This window comes from Hemicordylus capensis, chromosome 3, assembly GCF_027244095.1.
Source record: "Hemicordylus capensis ecotype Gifberg chromosome 3, rHemCap1.1.pri, whole genome shotgun sequence".
Taxonomy (NCBI): domain Eukaryota; kingdom Metazoa; phylum Chordata; class Lepidosauria; order Squamata; family Cordylidae; genus Hemicordylus; species Hemicordylus capensis.
In genome coordinates, this window is record NC_069659.1 from 186,696,003 (window position 1) to 186,715,447 (window position 19,445).

Genomic DNA, 19,445 nt, shown 5'->3' on the forward strand with positions numbered 1-19,445 from the left:
TGGCCATTGGGACTTTGGCCATAGTGCCTGAGGATGATGGGAGTTGTAGTCCAACAACATAGGGACCCACGGTTAGGAACCCCTGCCTGCTGGATCAGAACAAAGGTTCATCTAGTCTGGTGATGTACTTCCAACAGCAGCCAGAGGGGTGCTTTCAGAAAGCTCACAATCAGGGTGGGAAGGTCTTTATTCCCAGCATGACATTCAGAGATATAGTGCTTCTCAACATGGAAATTCTCCCACTGGTGGTCTTGGGGCATCAGGATGTGCCATCATTAGAGGTGTGTTGTGAGATGGTTTTTCCTTGTGCACAGATTCCAAACAATCACTAATTATTACCATTAGCAATAATATGCATATCCTGCTTTTCAGAAGAAGAAAAAAAGGGGGGGGGGATCAAAGTGATTTACATAGCAGAAGAGAATAGAATATGGTTGCCTGTTCCCATTCCAAAAAGAAACAAGGGCAAGAACTGGTGAGATGCTATGCAGGACTGAATAGGACAGTTGCTCTCACCCTGCTAAATATATGAGAACCGACACTTTAAAGGGTCACTTTAAGTGACCACCTTAAGTGGTGCAGTCGGGAAATGCTTGACTAACAAGCAGAAGGTTGCAAGTTCGAATCCCCGCTGGTAGCAGCAATATAGGAAGATGCTGAAAGGCATCATCTCATACTGCGCAGGAGATGGCAATGGTAAACCCCTCCTGAATTCTACCAAAAACAACCACAGGGCTCTGTGGCCGCCAGGATTCCTCCCTTTCTAAAGAAGACCGAGCTGCTGCTGCTGCTACCCCAGCCCCAGGATCTTTCTGGTTCGGTAACCTGCAAACTATGTGGGGCTGCCTGCTGCCGTTGAAAAGTGTTTGCAAACTTCAACTGGTGCTACATGCTGCCTTCAGATTATTGGCTGGAATCAGTTGCTGTCCATAGGAGCATGTTTCACCAGTTTTAGGATCAGCACTGGCTTCCTCTTATTTCCACCAGTTCCTATATACTCCTTGAGCACTGTCTACAATGCTCCATGTACCCTCACTTTCTGAAATTCTGTGGGTGTCTACTAGGAACAGGGCCTTTTCAATTGTAGTGCCAGCAATTTGGAATGGCTTTCCCAGGGAGACTTGTTAGGCAACATTGTAGGTCTTCAGATGCCAGGTGAAAATGTAGCTCTTCTAGAAGAGAAGTGTCCAGTTCACCATGTAGCATATGGTTTTATGATATTGATTTTGTTTTATGAAGATCTTTTTGGCATGGTTATTAGGATAGATTTGTTTTTTTAGTTTTTTTTAACATTTATATCCCGCTCTTCCTCCAAGGAGCCCAGAGCGGTGTACTACATACTTGAGTTTCTCCTCACAACAACCCTGTGAAGTAGGTTAGGCTGAGAGAGAAGTGACTGGCCCAGAGTCACCCAGCTAGTATCATGGCTGAATGGAGATTTGAACTCGGGTCTCCTCGGACCTAGCCCAGCACTCTAACCACTACACCACGCTGGCTCCAGCTTGTTTCTATTGCAGTGTTGTTTGAATTAATTATAATTTGTTTGGGTATCTTGCTATTTATTTTGATGTAAGCCACTGTCAGTTAGTTTTATTTAAAAACACATAGAAGAAAAATTTAAAGTAAAACAAAGTGACTAGTGATGTATAAAACTATAAATGAATGCAAGGCTCCTCGGAAACAAAACACTTCTGCTTGCAGAGGATTCAGCAAGTTAAAACTAAAACTTTCATATTTGAGAGCCTCCATGGGTCAAGGCAGTCTCTGTGATCTTTCTCTGCAGAGCATAGAAAAAGAAACTGAAAAAACCAACTTTGATCACATCACAGACCAATTTGCATCAGTGAAAGGAAGGAAGGTGCAATTATAATTTTCATGTACTGTCATAATTTGTTATTTAAAAGATTAACGAGCTTGACGCATTTTTGAGCTGATATTATGGTAAAGTTATCAGAAAGATAGGTGCTAGATGTTTGAACAAGGGTTCAATTACAGTTCTTGCCCTAGGCGCTATTTTCCGTAGATACGCCACTGTAGATTAGAGATGCTGAGGTTGTACACAACCCCCTTTACTGGGGCTGGGGAAGGCCAGGACAAAGGCAGGATGGCTCCTGCAGACCCCTCCCACCCCCCACGATAGTTGCTCCTGCCCCACTCACGGCACTCTGCTCCCACATGAGCACTGCTGCGGCAAGAGAGATGCCAGGATCCAAAAAGTCCACACTGCACTGTCCTGCTCGCACAGTTCATTGAAGGAAGGCAGTCTAGAGGGCAGGGAGCTCTTCCCCCCAGCCTTTGTGGTAGGGTCAACGGGTGTGCGTGCACCTCTTGCCTCAGTTTTACCCCGGATGGAAAACCTGGGCTACCTGGTGGGGCAGCACCAAGATCGGGCCCAATCCCAGCGCTTAGGAACATAGGAAGCTGCCATTTTCTGAGTCAGACCTTTGGTCTATCTAGCTCAGTATTGTCTTCACAGACTGGCAGTGGCTTCTCCAAGGTTGCAGGCAGGAGCCTCTCTCAGCCCTATCTTGGAGAAGCCGGGGAGGGAAGTTGAAACTTTCTGCTCTTCCCAGAGCAGAGACCTAATCTGAAACTTAATCCGGATAAGACAGAAGTACTCTGGGTGGGTAGTAATGATCATGCAAGTAATGAGGTAACTCTGGTCTTGGACGGGGTCACACTCCCTCTGAAAGATAGGGTCTGCAACTTGGGGGTGCTTCCAGACCCGATGTTGCCCTTGGCGGCAGCGGTTTGCTGAAGCACCTTTGACCAATTCTGCTGTCACGGCAGCCGCGACCCTACTTGGAGAAGTGGGAACTGACCTCAGTCACTCCTGCACTGGTAACATCCCGATTGCACTCTAGATGGGGCTGCCCCCAAAGACTGTTAGGAAGCTTCAGCTGGTCCAGAATGCTGATGCAAGGATGCTCAGGGGTGCGAGTGGTTCCATCAGTCTCACACCCATCCTGCAGCAGCTTCATTAGTTAACAGTCCGCTTCTGGGCTAGATTCATGGTGCTGGCCTTGGCCTTTAAAGCTCTACATGGCTTGGGGCCGGTGTAGCTGGCGGACTGCATTTGCCCATACTAATTTGCCAGGGACCTCTGTTCATCATCTCAGGCCCTGCTCACTCATGGCCCCACCACTAACAGAGATCCTTTTTGTGGGGACTAGGGACAGGCCCTTTCTGGTTGTGACCCCTTGGCTTTGGAACACCCTCCCCGAAGAGCTTCGCCACGCTCCCTCCCTCAGTGTTTTTAAAAAATAACACCACTAAAGACACACCTTTTAAAGGAGGCTTTTTGATGCCCCTCTTTGGTTATATCTGGTAGGTTCTTTAGTTCTTAGTTTTTATAATTTTCATTTTTTAGCTTTTTAAATAACTTTTAGGTTGAACTTAATAGTGATTGTGGTTTTAAAGTTGACTTTTAACTTGTTTCCTGAATGTGGTTAATGTTCTTTCATGTTGATGGTACCTATTTTATTGCTGTGAGCCGCCCCGAGCAGTAGTGTCCTGGAGGGGCGGGGTCTCAATATTTTAAATAAAGCATAACAAAGAAAAGGTTGAATGGGGATTCAAACTCGGGCACAGCTGGTCTCTATCCTCGCCACTCTAACCACTGCGCATGCCAGCGCTCTAGCTTCCAAGGGTCAGATCAGTCCTAAGAACCTCAGAACAGCCCTGCTGGCTCAGGCCCAAGGCCCATCTAGTCCAACATCCTCTTTCACACAGGGGCCCCCCAGATGCCACTGGAAGCCCACAGGCAGCAGTTGAGGGCATGGCCTCACTCCCCTGCAACTGCCACCCAGAGGCATGCGGCCTTTCAGGCTGGAGGTAGCCTGTAGCCCTCCCACTAGTAGCCCTTGAGAGACCTCTCCTCCATCAAGTGATCCAAGCCCCTCTTGAAGAGATGCTTCTATAGAAGGGGCATGGGGCATCTTGGGGCCCTCTTTAGTGCCTCCCAAATCTGCTGCCTTATGCTACCACCTCACCTGGCTTCATGTCCAGGGCTCCTCCAAGACATAGCTGGCACATCTACAAAGCCTTTTCTCCTCAGAGAACCCCTCCAGAGCTACCCCAGAAGGCCAACTGCCAAAAACCAAACCATTCTCTCCTCTCCATTTCTCAAGGTTCTGTTTGTATCAGGGACCCTTCCTCCTACTCGAAGTCATTCAACACACTCAAGCACAAGCTGGGTCTTGTGGTAGCAAGCATGGCTTGTCCCCTTAGCTAAACGAGGTCCACCCTGTGGTTGCATATCAATGGGAGCCTTGATGTGTATGCGCTGTAAGATATTCCCCACAGGGGATGGAGCCGCTCTCGGACGAGCAGAAGGTTGCAAGCTCCCTCCCTGGCTTCTCCAAGAGAAGGCTGAGAGAGATTCCTGCCTGCAACTTTGGAGAAGCCGCTGCAAGTCTGTGAAGACAATACTGAGCTAGATAGGCCAATGGTCTGACTCAGTATATGGCAGCTGCCAGCTTCCTATGTTTCTATCCTTGCCAGGAATGCTGGATGAGGGGACATTGATCTGATACAGATCTGTACTTCTGATAGGTATCCTTCTGATCAATGAAGGGAGTTCTGTCATTCTTTAACAATTAAGAATTTCTAAATGTACACTTGACTTTCAGTGGACTGCAGAGCTTGCAACATTAGATTACCCTACCCCGCTAGCAGATCATTCAAGCAGTACAGGTCCATCTTTCTCTCTCTCTCTTTTCTCACTCACTCCCATACAGATAACACAGGTCTCTTCTCCCCAAGGAATCCCATTCTATTGCTGAATTCAGCTCACTCACATAAACACATTGCAGATCTCACTCCCCCTTCCCGCCCTTCATCATTTTGTTTCCTGAACTCATCTTTTAGCCTACCCGGCATTGGCTGTGTTCCTATCAACTTCGCAATTTAAGTTGGCAGACACGTGAACGTTTGAGGCACAGCTGGGCTAACTTGTGAAAAGATGGTAATTATCAATTAATACAGTGAAAGGAAAGTAGGCAGATTAGTGCCAGAACAACTTGTTTTTTAATCCCCTCTCCTCTTTCTTGCTAATCTTGGCTGTCTCAGATCATTCCAAATCAAAGAACAACCAAGTAAAACTGATTTTAAAACTCAGGCGGGTGGGATTTGAAACTGGAGGAGCTCAAACAGAAAGCAAATCTTGTTGCCAATAGAACGGCTGGAAACAGAGTAAAGTAAGGTGATGATCATGATGCTAGCTGCCCACACCTGCCTCTAGTGGCTTTGCTTAAGGGCGGCAGTGCAGGTAAGGGAAGAGCCCAATCAGAAGCAGCAGTTGAGGAAGGGGAAGCAGCCCTCCCCTTCTTGCTCCCTTCCTCATCCTCCAGCCAGAGCAGGAACTCTCCGACTTGCAGCAGCGGGCCACTGTGCTTGCCTGGGGCCTTTCTCCAAGTCGAGCGCAAACCCTCTGCCCCTAGCCCTTGAGATAGGCGGGCAGGAAAGCTATCTTCCACACTGCCCAGCAAATCCACATCCTCGCAAGAAACATTCCTTAGCAGCAGAGTGCTTGCCTTTTGCTTGGCTTGCTTTGCATAACGTGGGGCAGGGATCAACTGTGTCTGGCCAGCAGGCAGGAAAGCAGCCCTGCCCCCACCCAAAAAGGGACAGGCACAGGGCTGAGCAGAGAGAGGCAGGCTGCTCGCTCTTCTCCCCCCGCCCCGCGCAGCGCACACCAAGCTAGCAGCTTAGACCCCCCCCCCCCCCCAGTACATACAGCTGCAGGCTGCCACCGGGATGGACACAAGGCTGCAAGAGCAGAGTGGAGATAGGCAGACTGCTTGCCCACTACTCGCTCTTCTCTCTTCCGCTAAGCAAGCAGAAAACAGCCTGCCTCTCTGCTCGGCTCTGGCAGTCTCGTACCTCACCATGGCTCCCAGCACGGCAGCCACGTGTGCTTGGTGGAGGCGGGCCCATCATTGCGGGGCCCAGGGCGATTGCACTGGCAGGCGCACACAGGAGCTCTTGTCGCTGCACTGCTGCTGTGTGCAGCAGCAATTTTAAAGGTAGAACAACAGATTTAACTAAACTTCCCCCCTCTCTGCACCTTCTAACTCGAAAAGGGAAGGGCAACCCTTGGGCAGCAAATCTTTGGCTGCCTACTGGCAGCAAAGACCTTAATCCACCCCTGGGGGGCTGGGGCCATCCTGGCAGTGGTCCCCTCCTCACCAGGAGTGGGAGGGATCCGCGACCGTTCCGGCTGGGTTGAATTCTTCCGGAGCTTTCCTAGACAGCAGGGTTTACTGCGAGGGTTTACTGCAAACTCGAAGCTGTCCCAAAAACTGGCATTAAAAATGGATTTTTCTACCCTGGATACAAACTGGGCTACGCGTAGTTAAAAACCTGAACTCGCAGAGACTTTTGGGTAAATCTGTCCGAAAAGTTAACGTACATCCTCCATTCCAGAGGAGATGCGAGCTAAAGGGATTTAAAAGCCCTGTGTGAAAAACTCCTGGCCGAAGTGCAAATGGCAGCAAGATTAATAAAAGGAGAGCATAATTTCTTGGCGTGCTCACCCAAATTAGTTGAGCGCATGCTCATGAAGAGCTTTCAGTTGCACTGAAACTTGCTTCTGAAGTGACAGAAGAAAGCCTCGTCCTGCTAAGCTCAGACCCGAGAGTGTAGTTATGACGTCAATTTTGTCCTGTGCAGGCATCAGTAGTTTCGATTTGCCATGATGGAAGCCTCCCGGAGCCGGAGTGCTTCAGAATCCCTACGCTATCCTGAATATGTGACCAGAAAAGACGGCCGGGGGCGCCCCACGGACTTAAACAAGGGATTGGTGAGTATCGAGGACACGTGACTGCTACGGAAGGAGAAAGTACTGTATAGCCCCTAGCGCAATATAAGCGGCTGCCACTCAGGCCTCCTCCTGGTCCTTTCGTTACCCCAGTTGTGTGGGCACCACGCGCTATGTGTCCTGCAAGCAACCGATCTCGGAGCTTGCTTCTGTACTACTATCGGGGCGTGCAGGTGTCGCCTAGGCAGTAGGCTCGCGCTCTCTCTCCTGCACGCGCGAGGGATGCTGGGAAGGTTGCAAGGCAATAGGTCAGCTTCATTGGGAACCTTCTTGTTTGTTTCGCGTGGGCTCTTCGTATAGAGGCTTTTAAAGGCTTTCCCCCCACAGTGTCCTTCTTTCTTATGGCTGTATGGCAGGCAGACGGAGGTGCTCTTTGGATAGGTCTTCTGGGGGTGGGGTGCTCAAAACCTCTCCCTGAGGGGCCTAGATGTTCACCTGCGGCAGCAGCCTGCACTGTACCACTGGCAGGCAGCATGTGTGTGAGCCACAGGCGGTCATGTGCATGCATAAATATACTTCTTTAACATTCTTGTGAGTTCAGTTGCTGTCTGGGCCCTCAAGAACCTGTGTGTTAAAAATACTCTTTATGTATATAGATGTGTGTGTAGTAGGTGGATTGTGTTTATTTTGTGGCAGGGGAGGAGGGAGAACTTTAGGGCCAGGCTTCAAAATTACCTAGGTGCTTCTCAGCAGGCAGAAATAACTCAGGAACACTTACCTACAGGGGCGTAACTACTATTAGGCAAGTAGTAGTTGCCCCACGCCTCGAGGGGCCCCCAGAGGCAAGTCACATGTGAAGTGTGTGTGTGTGTGTGTGTGTGTATCAGCGAGGGGCCCATTTTAAAATTTTGTCTCTGGGCCCACTCCAGCCTTGTTACGCCCCTGCTTACCTAGCATTGGTAAATGTCACTGTTTGAATCTCCACCTGGCACATAGCTCTTAGAGGCTCAGAAGCTGTGACAGAAAATATTACAGCAACCCTATTTTCAACTTAAAAGGCTAGGAAGTCTGAGTATTGTTAAAATTCCACCTGCTCTTAAAAGTTTTTCAAATAGTTATGGACCCAGGAGGACCCATTTGCATCCCAATTTTTTTTTAAAAAACCATATACTTCCACTTTTCTTTGTTAGTGATTCTCTGGTGTACCGTTAACAGCTTTGTAGAGGAGGGGATTTTGGCAGATGCAGTTTGATATGCAGGGGTGAGAAACGTTGCACCTGCTAAAAATTTTCTGCATTGATATTTGTATCTGTTCCCCTTCCATCTTCTGTCTTCCTCTTTAAAAGAATTGTTTAAACAAAAATTAGGTAAATACTTCTATAGTTACCTATATTGCATAGGTTAATAATCTCTAATGTTAATCCACTTTTTTGTTAGAATAGTGTACTGCTACATTACAACTTTTTACACTTTTATCTTTATATTACAATACATACTGATTGGGTATATGGAAGATATTTCCCCAATCGGTCTAAAATCCTTTTTTTGGCCAATTATATTTATCTAAGGGATAAGACTCTCACAAAACAAGTTTTCCCATGGTCAAGTGATGCAGTTTTCGTTTTACCCCTTTATATAGCCAGCATAGTGTAGTAGTTAGAGTGCTGGACTAGGACCGGGAAGACCCGTGTTCAAATCCCCATTCAACCATGAAACGAATTGGATGACTCGGGGCCAGTTATGTATCTCTCAACCTAACTTACCTTACAGGGTTGTTGTGAAGATAAACATAGCCATGTATAGCACTCTGAGCTCCTCGGAGGGAAAGCTGGATATAAATGTGTATTTATATACACACACACACACACACGTCCCACTGCTCTGTGTGGGGAAGAAATTTCACATCTGGTTGCAGCTTTGCAAGCAGACTCTGAGCTTGACGAATGGAAAACTAGTTGACAATATGCAGCATGCGGATTCTAGTCCTACCAGTTCCATTGTTCTATTGAGCTGTTGGTGATTTGTATAGATATGTGGGGACATATGTGCAGTATGCAAATTGTGCTGCCTCAACAACATCACAGGTTTAGTATGCATGCAAGTAGCAAGCCATGTTAATATTGTTAGACTTCCTGTTGGTGTATGTAACTCTAGAAGAATGACAGTCTATGTTATTAGATGAACTAGAAGCCATGCTGATCATGTAAGGAGAAAACAGCTAGTACATCCTATTTAGAATCAATAGGGAATAGCTTAGTAGGCAGTGCCTAGTAAATATATATTTGTAGTCAACTATATCGGGCAGCAGCGATATAGGAAGGTGCTGGAGGCAGATGCTCACTTCAGTGACAATGGCAAAGGCATAATCTCATACTGTGAGTGAGAAAGGCAATGGTAAACCACTCCTGTATTCTACCAAGAAAACCACACAGCTCAATCTTTCTTTCTTTTAAAGTAGGGCTAATGGAAGCATTGGCTCCTCATTTGCCTTTGCCTTTTGCTTTCTCCCTGCTGGTAGCAGAAAAAATGCCCTCTCTGGGAAAGAGAGAAAGATCTCACCTGAATCCTCACCTGATTAATCCTCACCTGAACCTAGCTGGAAACAATGGTCTTTTTACCTAACAGGTTTAATGTCCAAGCATAATCTATTTGAATGAACTCACCAACAAACTCTGAGGAAATAGCATCTATGACGTGTGAGTTAACCTTTTGCATGTTAGACAATAAAAATCATTTAACCTTCTTGGGTGTTGTTTTGTTTGAGTAGTACTGCATGAAATCAACTGATTTCAGAGCACAAATGCTACAGGTAAATGAAAGTAAAAGGTATCAACTTATTTTATAACAGAACCATTGAACTCAGGGCTTTAGACATTTTAGGTGTTCAAAGAAGAGGGGTGCTCAAGAGCCCACTGTTTTTGCAGAAGCTCTCGGGATCCCAGTCATAATTTAGTAAGTTAGGGTCTAAGTACCGGTATCTCGATCAGAGCTCTTTGCTAGCAGTTCAGTAAAATGAGTTTTGCCCTCTTCAGCATACCCAGTCAGGGGCGTAACTATAATAAGGCAAGGGGAGACAGTTGTCTGGGGGCCCACTGCCTTGGGCGGCCCCCCAGAGGCAAGTCACATGACTGACTTCCCCAGCTGCACACCCGCCTGGGCTTCCTTCAGTTGTATTCATCTTCCAAAATTGATGTGAGTGTTAAGACCTGGAGCTACCAGAACAGCATGTCTTTCTCTAGTACCATTAAATGACTTGCATCGTCCACAATTTACAAAACCTTTTAAAAAATAATTTAGGATGATGTTCTATTGTGGCACATAGCTTGTCTCTGGGCCTACTAAAACCTTGCCACGCCCCTGTACCCAGTGGTTGCAGAACAAGAATTTAAAAACAGACTCGCTTCAAACCCAGTCAAGGATTATGTAAAGGAAGCAATACATATGCTGGCTGGGGTGGAGCATTAGGTTTACTGCCTTTAAAAATTCTGGACAGGCCAATCTATCTATATATATAATTCTCCTGGGTGTGCCCAGGAGAAATGCGTCCCGGCAGCCCAGCTGATTGGCTGGGCTGCAGGGGGCGCCTGATTGGCTGGCAGCACACCCAGGAGAATTCGCTTGCTGGGCGGCTGCGGAGGCAAGGAGGCGGGCCCAGGGCCGCGGCGGCGCAGCCCAGCGAGGCGGTGGGCCCAGCAAGGTGGCGGCGGCCCCGGCCGTGAGGCGGGGCGAGGCGGCGGGCCCAGCGCGATGGCAGCGGGCCAGGCCGTGGTGGCGGGGCCCAGCGAGCGGCGGGCCCAGCGAGGCGGGGCGAGGCGGCGGGGCCCAGCGAGGCGGCGGGACTGGCCGGGCTGCGGAGGCGAGGCGGCGGGCCTGATGGCGGCACTCTGGGGCCGGCCGCGGCATCGGCGGCGGTGGCACTCTGGGGCCGGCCAGGCCCGCTGGCGGCGGCGGCCACACTCTGCCCCGCCAGAGACGGGGGGCGGGAGGAGAGAGAGAGGTAGCCTGGCCAGGCCCGGCCACGGAAGTGAGGCGGCGGGACTGGCCGGGCCGCGGAGGCGAGGCGGTGGGACTGGCCGGGCCCAGCCGCGGAGGCGAGGCAGTGGCGGCCGCACTCGGCCCCCGCAGGGCGGCGGCCGCCGCACGGGTCAGCTAGTCCTCTCTAATAAAAGGCTTGGTGTCCGTCCGTGCCTCCCTGGCCTCTTCTGGGCATGCGCGAAGCGCATGGCCAGAAGGAGCCAGGGAGGCAGGACCGCCAGCACCCGGTGGCCATCTTGGGCGGCCAGAAGCGGCCGCCCCGAAGAAGCCGGGTAAGCGGCGGCGGGGGACACTGGCCGAGGAGGCGGCGCGGCCGAGGAGGCGGCAGAGCCATGGCCGAGGCCTGGCCGTGCCGCCGCTTACCCGGCTTCTTCGGGGCGGCTGCTTCTGGCCGCCCAGGATGGCCGCCGGACGAGGCGGCAGACAAAACAATGCGGCGGTGGGCCCGGGCAGCGGTGGCCCAGGCCGGAGCCGCGGTGGGTGGCGGGCCCAGCCGGAGCCGCGGGCGGCGGTGAGTGGCGGGCCCGGCCGGAGCCCCGGGCGCTGGGGGGTGGCGGGAGAGGGAATGGCGGCGAAAGTCTGGAGCGCAGAGCTCCACTAGCGCCCGTTAACCAACGGGCTACAAAACCACTAGTATATATATATATCTCCTAGGTGTGCCCAGGGAACATGCGTCCCGGCAGCCCAGCTGATTGGCTGGGCTGTGGAGGCGCCTGATTGGCTGGCACACCCAGGAGGAGGAGAATTGGATGGCTGCGGGCCAGGGCCACTGGCGGGCCTGGCCTGGCGAATGGTGGTGGCCGCAGAGTGCGCACGGGGGGGGGGGAGAGACAGAGAGAGCGAGAGAGGTGCGGGGGGAGAGACAGAGAGAGCGAGAGAGGCGCGGGGGGAGAGACAGAGCGAGAGAGGCGCGGGGGGAGAGAGAGCGAGCGAGAGAGGCGCGGGGGGAGAGACAGAGAGAGCGAGAGAGGCGCGGGGGGAGAGACAGAGAGAGCGAGAGAGGCGCGGGGGGAGAGACAGAGCGAGAGAGGCGCGGGGGGAGAGAGAGCGAGCGAGAGAGGCGCGGGGGAGAGACAGAGAGAGCGAGAGAGGCGCGGGGGAGGAGACGGAGCGAGCGGGGGGAGAGGCGCGCGGGGGAGAGACGGAGCGAGCGGGGGGAGAGGCGCGCGGGGGAGAGACGGAGCGAGCGGGGGGAGAGGCGCGCGGGGGAGAGACGGAGCGAGCGGGGGGAGAGGCGCGGGGGGAGACGGAGCGAGCGGGGGAGAGGCGCGGGGGGAGACGGAGCGAGCGAGAGAGGCGCGGGGGGGAGACGGAGCGAGCGAGAGAGGCGCGGGGGGGAGACGGAGCGAGCGAGAGAGGCGCGGGGGGAGACTGAGCGAGCGAGAGAGGCGCGGGGGGAGACTGAGCGAGCGAGAGAGGCGCGGGGGGAGACGGAGCGAGCGAGAGAGGCGCGGGGGGAGACTGAGCGAGCGAGAGAGGCGCGGGGGGAGACTGAGCGAGCGAGAGAGGCGCGGGGGGAGACTGAGCGAGCGAGAGAGGCGCGGGGGGAGACTGAGCGAGCGAGAGAGGCGCGGGGGGAGACAGAGTGAGCGAGAGAGGCGCGGGGGAGAGACAGAGTGAGCGAGAGAGGCGCTGGGGGACACACAGGGCGAGCGAGAGAGCTGTGGGAGGACCAGCCAAACGAATTCTCCCAACTAAACCCAAAAAGGAAGTGAACTACCACACAGATGCTCTGTGTGGGTTCAGCTAATTAATATTTTTTCAGTAGGACTAAAGCTGGTATAAAAATTCTGCTTTCCTACTGTTACAAGCAATGAAGGAATGCTTCATTGCTTCATAAATGTTTGTCAAAACTGTTTCAGTTTTAAAAGCTAGAATATATAGGTTGGCTTTTTAGGCCATTTCTTAACTTTCCAATCTGGGGTACAATTAAAAGATTTCAGTAATACAAAATAAAAAAACCAACAAGCATAGAGACAAAATAAAATGAACTGGCAGGTAGAAAAATAACTGAAGAGAGATGACACAATTGCCCACATGGAACGTTCTGGTTAAGGGTGAGGCAAACATCTGGGTCAGACAGATCTTTAAAAACCCAGTCAGGTGGCATAACAATCACAGGATAAACTGAAACCAACTTGCACTCCATTATGAAACCATGCTGTAAAATGTGAGATGTTAAATAAACCTATGTTATCTATTCTGAAAGGCTTGTCTGCAGTATTTATTAAAGTGTAGGTTGCATGCTGTTTTTTATAGAACTTAATCACTTTATATTTCCTTTTTTCCATATACCTGAGAAATTCAAGACATTCTCTTTTCTGTAAGGGATGACTGGACTTCTAATTGGGAACTGTTTACTGTAATAGTTTTACAGAAACTTGGGCATGATTTAGCACACAGCTGTCTTTTTTTATGGTACAGATGTTCATTTTTTGTGTCCCACTGTAGTTTCTGACCAAGCCTGTTTTGCAGACTGTGTGTGTATCTTTATGTTAATTTGTACTCTGGAAAAGCCAAAATAAACTTCCAGAAACATCAGGACATCACTGCTGCTCCTGATGCGGGGTATGTTTTGTGTGAATTTTGCAGGCCTCTCTTGGATAATGCCATAACACCATACACACTTCTGTTGTGGGTTGCAAATTTTTACCCCCATTTATTTAGCAGAGCACTAAAGAAGCTACCCACTCCAGTTAGTTAGTTAGTTAGTTAGTTAGTTATTCGATTTCTATACTGCCCTTCCAAAAATGGCTCAGGGCAGTTTACACGGAGAAATAATAAATAAAGAAGATGGATTCCTGTCCCCAAAGGGCTCACAATCTAAAAAGAAACATAGGATAGACACCAGCAAAAGTCACTGGAGGTACTGTGCTAGGAGTGGATAGGGCCAGTTACAGAGTAGAATGCAGAATTCAGTTGTTGCAGCTATTTAGAGAAGACACATGGAGATTCTTGTAGAACTAAATACTAAGTATTTATTGGTGAAGTACACTTTGGATAGGAAAGACCTAATCCTAATCTATAGAACTACGTAATGAATAGCTGGGGGCGGGGGGGGGAGAGATGTTTGCATCTGCTCTCTAAGAGGAAATGAAGGTAATGACTCACAGGAAATACCTGAAGAGTCCAATCGGCTGCCATAGAGTAAGGACAGGTAGAATAGCTAGGGAGATCCTTACTCCCAATGCCCCTAGTGGTCATTAGGATAGTTGGTGCAAGAGGCTGATGTATTGGAACTCCATTTCCAGCAACTTCTCCCATCCCCAGTAATGCCCAGAGCCATTTCACAACTAGGGATGTGCACAGAACCGCAGTGGGGCGGTTTGAAGGCGGTGGGGGTGCCACTTTAAGGGCAGGGGAGAGTGCACTTACCCCTCCTGCCGCTTTCCCCTTGCTGGCGCTCATTGCCGTTAAAAACCTTTGAGGTGGCAGCATACCTCCCTGCTGCCTCTTTGGTCAGAAGTGGCCGGAAGTACCATACTTCTGGCCACTTCCAGCTGAGGAGGGGGAAGGGCAGCAGGGAGGTATGCTGCTGCCCCGAAGGCTTTTAATGGCAACGAGCGCTGGCAGGGGGAAAGTGGTGGGAGGGGTAAGTGCACCCTCCTCTGCCCTTAAAGCAGCACCCCCACTGGCCTCGAACTCCAAACCCCCCCAGTGTTCAAACTTGTTTAGAGGCCCATAAAAGGGCCTCTGAACATGTTCGTGCACATCCCTATTCACAACCGTATTCAAAAGCTTTCTTTGTTGCTTTGTGCCACAAAGGATAAGTATATACCCATCTTTGTGCTTATATAATTCATCTCCCCCCCCTTTTAAGGAAAAGGCTTGCATTTTCACTTGGTCTAGTTGATTTAATATCTTTTCAGAATTTTATGGAAAAGTAGTTGCAATTAAGAAAATTGAGTAAACCGCCTTTTTCCTTTGTAGGGTGGCTTCAGTTCTCAGTTACATTGGTACAGTTCTAAAGCTACTAATTATGGATTGGGGCTAGTACTACAATAAACTGTATGAGGTCAAGGTGTACATGGCCAAGGGCCACATTACATTTTTACCTTGAGTGTGTCCTTGGAACTGATGGGTTCTGTTTCTTCTAAAGAGGAACTGGGAGGGGGTGTGGTAGCTTTGAATCAGAATCACTTTGTGAAGGGGCCTTTGTGGTCCTGATGTGGCTTATGGTGATGTGGCACCATGGTCCTGATGTGGCTCAGGGCCCTCTATGACTATGATTTATCCTAGAAGGAAAACTCCTGCAGGTGCCAATGAAAGTTTTTCTCTAGGAGCAAATAGCAGCTGTGAAGGGGGATCTGTATTGGAACTGTAGCAAGGGTATAGGGTTAATGACCCCTTACCACAGTAATACATCATAATCCTGATCCAGAACAGGTGCACTGCAGCTCCTATTAATTAATTATTATTTATTTTTTACATTTATATCCCACTCTTCCTCCAAGGAGCCCAGAGCGGTGTACTACGTCCTTGAATTCCTGCTCACAACAACCCTGTGAAGTAGGTGAGGCTGAGAGAGAAGTGACTGGCCCAGAGTCACCCAGCTAGTATCATGGCTGAATGGGGATTTGAACTCGGGTCTCCCCGGTCCTAGTCCAGCACTCTAACCACTATACCACGCTGGTGTATTTAGGACAGGTGGCAGTGTTCCCTCTAACAGGGATTCCATGTTGTTGACTACAACTCCCAGAATCCCCAGCCAAAGGCAACGGTGAACAACAGCTGGGTATCCCTGTTAGAGGGAACAGTGGTGGGCAGGGGTGAAATGCCACACCTCTACTGCTCTGACTTGCTTAACGTCACATATAGTTTGGCCTTAAGGCGTAGTGACATTTTTCTATGGTTGAAACAAAAAACAGTAGAATGGTAAGAAACAAATGTGTTGAGAAACCAATATTGTTCAGTTTTAAGAGGGATGGTATCCATTGTATTACTGTTATTTATGTAGACCAGATTATTGCATATCTGTACAAATGAAGCTGAGAATGCATGCTGAATTTATGCTAAATGCTGAGCCTTATTTACCAACTACGTTAATTCACAGTACTGATTCGGGGAGCTTGATTTCTGAATCTTGGTATACCTTCTGAAACTTTATAACCATGTGATTATTGTAAGCTGCTGTGAGGACCATTAGTTGAAAAGCAGCCCAGAAAAATATAAAGTAATGTTATAATGATATTAAGCAAAATTTAGTATGTTGAACAAAAGTATGCATTTTAATACTTAAATATGTTTTTTAGATTGTAGGAAAACTTATATTATAAGGCAAAGATTTCAGTTCAAATGCAGGGGCAGAGGATGCCATTCTATCCTATGCAAATAGCTTGCTTATTGCAGAAAAATAAGTGGTCAGAGATACCAAAAGGACTTTTTTGGAGCTGTTTCCTACCAGGCAGAGTTGCCCAACCACCAGTCCTTTTCTGATCAACCTGTGAGATATATTTATCTTGTGTACTAATATTCTATGAACCTCTTGATCACTTAACACAAAGTATCTGTTTTCTTCTGTCATACATTGGCGGGCAGGGGCAACAAACATAGCCTTTTCTCATTAGCAAAATAAGCAGCCTAATTACCTTGTGTCTCATATTGTAAGAATTAATGTTTGTAAACTGCTTCAAGAGGCTTAGATTAAAGATGCTATACAAGTGGAAAGAATTATTCTTGAAAATGATGAGTTGGGCTTCTGTAACAAGGCAAAACATGACGAGAATTCCAACAGTGAACTGTAATCACTTGAAGTGGTGCATCTGCTGAGGTGTTAAAGAATATTAATGCAATTTCTTAGGGAATGAAAGCAAGCTCTGAATCAGTTCAGTGTGTTAGTGCTGCGTTTTGAGTTAGAATTCCTAAACTCGTTAATTTTTAAAAACATTATCATGCTCTCTGTTTTAGTATTAGTGCATTTCATGGGGAGTTCATTGAGCAAGAAATGCAGTATAGAACCTATTCATTGACATACAGAAGTAAATGTTGTTGTTGTTACATTTTTATACAGCCCTATCCGAAGGCTCTGGGCATTGCACAACAAGTAAAATGCAACAACAAACAAATTGCCAAAATTAGGTACGTGGCTGGAAAACAATTGTTTTCCACACGCAAAAGTGCAAGTGTTACAGTTTGAGTGAGCTCTAGCTCACCCATGTTGTGCTTTAAATCTCCCCCCTCACCCTTCATTTTATAGAGATTCAGGATGGGTCCTGCTGCTATCCTGTTATGTTGCATCTTAAATGCAATCTTTTTAATGTTTTTATTTTCAGAAAAAGCTGAATTTATTTTGTACTAATAGTTGTGAGAGGCCTCAATCAGTGTTGTTCTGGAGGGTCGGGATATAAGTATTTTTCCACCGTAATCGGAGCCCATCCTTCAGGTAGGGTTGTTCCTTTATGCTAACAAGAGTCGACAGGAAGTTGTCACAGCCAAGTTTTCCTGGAGGCTAGGATGAGCGCTAATCCCCAGTTCCTTTCCTGTCGCCTTCAGGATCGGCAGTAGAGAGAGAGAGCTCTCCTAAACTTCGTTTCTTTTGTTTCTCTGTTTCCATTTTCCCCTTCAGTATACGGCTCTGTCGGTTTCCCCTCATACAGCCCATCTCCTCTGCTAACCCTCTTGCAGCTTGGAATCTCCTGCCCTTTCTCCCTCCTCCACTTTGTCTGGCAGCCCCAGCCAATGGAGCGCGCTCATGCGGCCGACGCCATTTTGGCATCCTTGTCGGAGGGGGAGATGCATGCAAGCGCCACCCTTAACACGGGGGCGAGCTCCGGAGCAGGGCAGCAGAGCACAGCTCAATGCGCCACCCTTGCCATGGGGGCTGATGCTGCGCTGTGAAAAAAGCCAAAGAAGAAAAAGAGAGAGCGGCGGAGCAGCTGAAGGCTGCCGGAAGCCGCCAGAAAGCAACAAAGCTGCCGATCACGCGGCTGAGTGAACGCCTGCTATTGCAGGCTGTCTGCCAGCAGAGGCAGCCCTGGCGGATCCCGTCCCCAAGGCTACTGGCCCGCCAGGGAGCGGAACATATGAGGAAGGGGGCTGACGCCGAGACGGGCACTTCCTTACCGCCCGCGATCACGTCGGTGGCGATCCAGGGCAGTGGAGACCGGGAAGGAAACACCATGGCTGCTCCCACAGAGGTCCAACAGGCAGATGCCCAGGAGCCCAACTCACCATTACTCGTGAGTAACCCTTCGCTGGGGCAGGGAGGCACAGAGCCACCCATAACAGAGGATGGGGCCACGTGGCTGAGGGGCTTCATAGCTAAGGAATTTAAAGCGCTTTCCCCTGCCTTGGCTATGGAGGTGGAAATGCCCCCACCCCCTACTAGAGCAGGACGTAGCAGAGACTCTTCCTCCTCCCCAGATTCGGCAATTTTTAGGGGCCCATCTCTGAGGGAGAACGAGGCCGTTTTGTTCCTAGGGCACTCATAGCCAGAAAGAGGAGGCGTTACCATTCTCCTTCGATCTCTTCCTCGGAAGCTGAGTATATCCCTCTAAAAAGGCTATTCCAAAAGCTCCAACCTATCACCTCTGCTGTCCCAGCACCAAAGGGCTCAGGGCGAAAGCCACTACCAACCCCAGAAGGTCCTGGGGGCAACCCGGTTGTACCCCCACCCCCTCCGGGACCTGACAGCCCAGATCATTCTTCCTCGGGGACAGAGGAAGGAGAGATATCTGAGGAGGGAGAGGTGTCCTAGCAGACAGCAAGTTCCACCCGCCTATTTACTCAGTCGGATTTTGAGGTCCTGCTGGCGAAGGCACACCGCACCATCAATGTAGTTTCCCCACTGGAGACCCTGGAGGTGGGGCAGGAGCCGGACCAGGAGTTCTTCTCTTCTACCTCCAATCCAGCACCTATTATTCCTTTCCCACAATTGTTCTTGTCCACTCTTATGACTGAGTGGAGCACACCCTTCTCCCACAGGTCTATGGCCCAGTTTTATAACAAGCTCTACACACTTCCACAGGAGGTGTCATCTTTGCTTGCCCCCCCAGTGGTGGACTCCCCGATCATGCAACTGGTGTCAGGGACCATACTTAGTAAAGAGGGAGATGAACAACTAAAGGCCCCTGAGGACAAGAAGTGTGAGTCTCTTTTTAAAAAGGCTCACGAGGCCTCAACCAATGTAGTTAGAGCAGCTGCGGCGAACTCTATCTTCGCCAGGGCATCCATTCTTTGGGCTAAGGAACTGGTCAAGATGATTCCACCCAAGAATACCAAATTGCAGCAAAGCATCAACAAAATGGCTAAGGCAGCTGCCTTCATGGCAGATTCCAGTCTGGACTGCATCCAGCAAGCTTCAAGAGCCATGGTATCGGTGGTGGCGGTCTGACGCTGCCTATGGCTGAAGCACTGGAAGGTAGATTCCAAGTCCAAACTCAATTTGGCCTCAACCCCCTTTAAAGGGGAAAAATTGTTTGGGGACTCGCTGGAACCCATCTTAGTGGACTCCAAGGATAAGAAGAAGGTGATGCCCTCCACAAGAGTGGAAGGTCAGAGACCATTCAGGATGGGGGGACAGGCACGAAATTTCCGGCCTTTTTTCAGACAGTCCAGTTTCTCATCAGCCAGCCCCTTTCATGACTATCGTCAGCACAACCAGCGCCCATCCAGCCGTGCCCAATGGCAACAGCGACGGGGGGGGGGGGCT

General features: G+C 49.6%; 1 protein-coding gene across 4 annotated transcripts in view; it reads left to right on the top strand.

Annotated features, from left to right (window-relative positions):
* The first annotated feature begins 5,128 nt into the window (after positions 1-5,128).
* DNAJC15 (DnaJ heat shock protein family (Hsp40) member C15) overlaps positions 5,129-19,445 on the top strand; it is a 42,110-nt gene continuing 27,793 nt past the window's right edge. The window contains exons 1-2 of one of the 4 annotated variants that reach the window (XM_053313148.1): positions 5,129-5,269; positions 6,673-6,802. In XM_053313148.1, the coding sequence (XP_053169123.1) occupies positions 6,695-6,802 (108 nt within the window). In that variant the 5' untranslated portion in view covers positions 5,129-5,269; positions 6,673-6,694. Of the gene's footprint in view, positions 5,270-5,297; positions 5,357-5,774; positions 6,027-6,668; positions 6,803-6,878; positions 7,069-19,445 lie in introns of those variants that run through there. The other 3 variants (XM_053313147.1, XM_053313146.1, XM_053313149.1) reach the window with 3 other exon arrangements.